We start from the raw sequence: 2543 nt of genomic DNA, 5'->3' as shown, positions 1-2543 counted from the left end.
ATTAAAGTGCTCTCAAATCACCGTTTTGAACTCTTCTTTCTGACGAATCCCCTATTTGGTCTGATGTTTCTTTTGAAATATTAGTATTGTCTATTAGATTACAAGATATTCTAGACCGTGAGTCAAGTTCTCTGCAAAATGGGCAATTAAGTTTGAACTCCACAGCCATATGGCTTGGATTCAAGTTCTGGCTCAACCACTTATTTAGCTATGACCTTGACCTTGACCTTAAGCAAATTACTTATTTTCTTCCTTTTTTATAATGAAAATGACAATGCTAATAATAGCAATAATTGCCTAATAGGGTTGCTTCTGAGACTAAATTAGGTAATGTACAAATAAAATAATTAGTAGTCATTTGGTCCTTGGCTATATTCATTTATTCAACAAATACTTCTGAACCTCTTATCTCTGTGTCTGTTATATTGTAGATACTGGTATTGTAGAAGTAAACAAGAAAAAGTCCCTGCCTTAATGAATTTTTCATGCTAATGGACAAGTCAGATAATAAGCATAGCAGAGTAACATGGAACAGTGACAAGATCATTAGTCTATTGTGTGGGGGTTTGTTGTCGTTTAGTCACTAAGTTTTGTCCAACTCTTTATGACTCCATGGACTGTAGCCCACCAGGCTCTTCTGTCCGTGAGATTTTACACGCGAGAACATTGGAGTGAGTTGCCCTTTCGTTCTCCAGTGGTGGTTTGTAGACAATAAAAATAGTTTACTTTTCAGTTACACATAATGCAATACTCGTATTTGTTTTAAACCTTAGTTAACTTGTGGTGACAACTATGACCAAAAGCTCAGGCTTCAGCAAGGAAGACTTGGGTTTGAATCTTACCTCTGCTCTAAATTTACCTTTAATTAAGTTTACTTAATATTTTTGCTTTGATTTATTTATTAATTTTTTTATTTATTAATAATTTTTACAAAAATTTATTAATTTTTGTAAAATGTGGATGATGAGACCTCTCTCCCAGAACCTTGATGAGATTCAATAAATTACATGGCATATGGCTTGTAGCTTGAAAATATGTTCATTTCTCTTCCCTTCCCCCTCTCTATTTGATCCACTTTATTTTTTTTCTTCTTTCTTTGGTCTATTCCTTTTTATATTTTCTTTTCTTCCTATGAGTATATGGTACTTCTACATTGGTACATAGTTGAATATAATCATAGTAGAATACATATTTTATCTTAACATATTCTAATATATTACAGGTGAAAAAGAAACCATACAATGGAATGGGAAAACCAAACCATTCTGGTGGAATTTTTTCTGAAGGGGCTTTCTGGTTATCCAAGGCTTGAATTACTCTTTTATGTGCTTGTCTTAATAATGTATGTGGTCATCCTTCTGGGAAATGGCACCCTTATTCTCATCAGCATCTTAGACTCCCACCTTCACACCCCTATGTACTTCTTCCTGGGGAACCTCTCCTTCCTGGACATCTGCTTCACCACTGTCTCCATTCCCCCCATGCTGGTGAGCTTCCTCTCAGAAAAAAAGACCATCTCCTTCTCTGGCTGTGCTGTGCAGATGTTCCTTGGCTTGGCCATGGGGACAACAGAGTGTGTGCTCCTGGGCATGATGGCCTTTGACCGGTATGTGGCTATTTGCAACCCTCTGAGATATTCTGTCATCATGAGCAAGGGTTCCTATGTGCCCATGGCAGCTGGCTCCTGGATCATAGGAGTTGTCAACTCTACAGTACAAACTGGGTGCGTAGTACAATTGCCTTTCTGCAGGAATAATGTCATCAATCACTTCACCTGTGAAATTCTGGCTGTCATGAAATTGGCCTGTGCTGATATCTCAGGTAACGAGTTCATCATGCTTATGGCCACAACCTTATTCATAATGACACCATTATTGTTAATCATTATCTCTTACACATTAATTATTATGAGCATCCTCAGAATTCGCTCTTCTGAGGGGAGAAGCAAAGTCTTCTCTACCTGCTCAGCCCACTTGACTGTGGTGATAATATTCTACGGAACCATTCTCTTCATGTACATGAAGCCCAAGTCTAAGGAGACACTTAATTCAGATGACATGGATGCTACTGACAAACTTGTGTCTGTGTTCTATGGAGTGATGACTCCTATGATTAATCCTTTAATCTATAGTCTCAGGAACAAGGATGTGAAGGAAGCAGCAAAACACTTACTGAGAAGAAAAGTATTTAATAAGTAAATGGAAAAGGGACAGGTAACTTTTATAATCACAATGTAGAAATCAATTAATCAATTTTGTTGGTTAGTCGCTGAGTCTTCAACTTTTTTGCAACCCAGTGGACTGTAGCCCACCAGGCTCCTCTGTCTATGGGATGTCCTAGGCAAGAATACGAATGAGTTGCCATTTTCTTCTCCAGGGGATCTTCCTGATCTGGGGATCAAACCCTCATCTCCTGCATTGGCAGATGGATTCTTTACCACTGAGCCACCTGGAAGCCCCTCATATCCAACTGCTGCTGCTGCTGCTAAGTTGCTTCAGTCGTGTCCGACTCTGTGTGACCCCATAGACGGCAGCCCACCAGGC

The 2543-nt window shown here is 38.8% G+C and overlaps 1 protein-coding gene across 1 annotated transcript; it reads left to right on the top strand.

Annotated features, from left to right (window-relative positions):
* The first annotated feature begins 1241 nt into the window (after positions 1 to 1241).
* LOC129651715 (olfactory receptor 13C2-like) lies at positions 1242 to 2198 on the top strand. The gene has a single exon (XM_055580317.1). The coding sequence runs from the start codon at positions 1242 to 1244 to the stop codon at positions 2196 to 2198; it is 957 nt and encodes a 318-aa protein (XP_055436292.1).
* Positions 2199 to 2543: the final 345 nt, after the last annotated feature.

Source organism: Bubalus kerabau, chromosome 4, assembly GCF_029407905.1.
Source record: "Bubalus kerabau isolate K-KA32 ecotype Philippines breed swamp buffalo chromosome 4, PCC_UOA_SB_1v2, whole genome shotgun sequence".
Classification (NCBI taxonomy): domain Eukaryota; kingdom Metazoa; phylum Chordata; class Mammalia; order Artiodactyla; family Bovidae; genus Bubalus; species Bubalus kerabau.
This window is presented reverse-complemented; position numbering and strand designations above follow the sequence as displayed.

Bases quoted from the DNA above. Each gene is read 5' to 3' on its own strand.
- LOC129651715 (XM_055580317.1), top strand. From the start codon at position 1,242: ATGGAATGGGAAAACCAAACCATTCTGGTGGAATTTTTTCTGAAGGGG.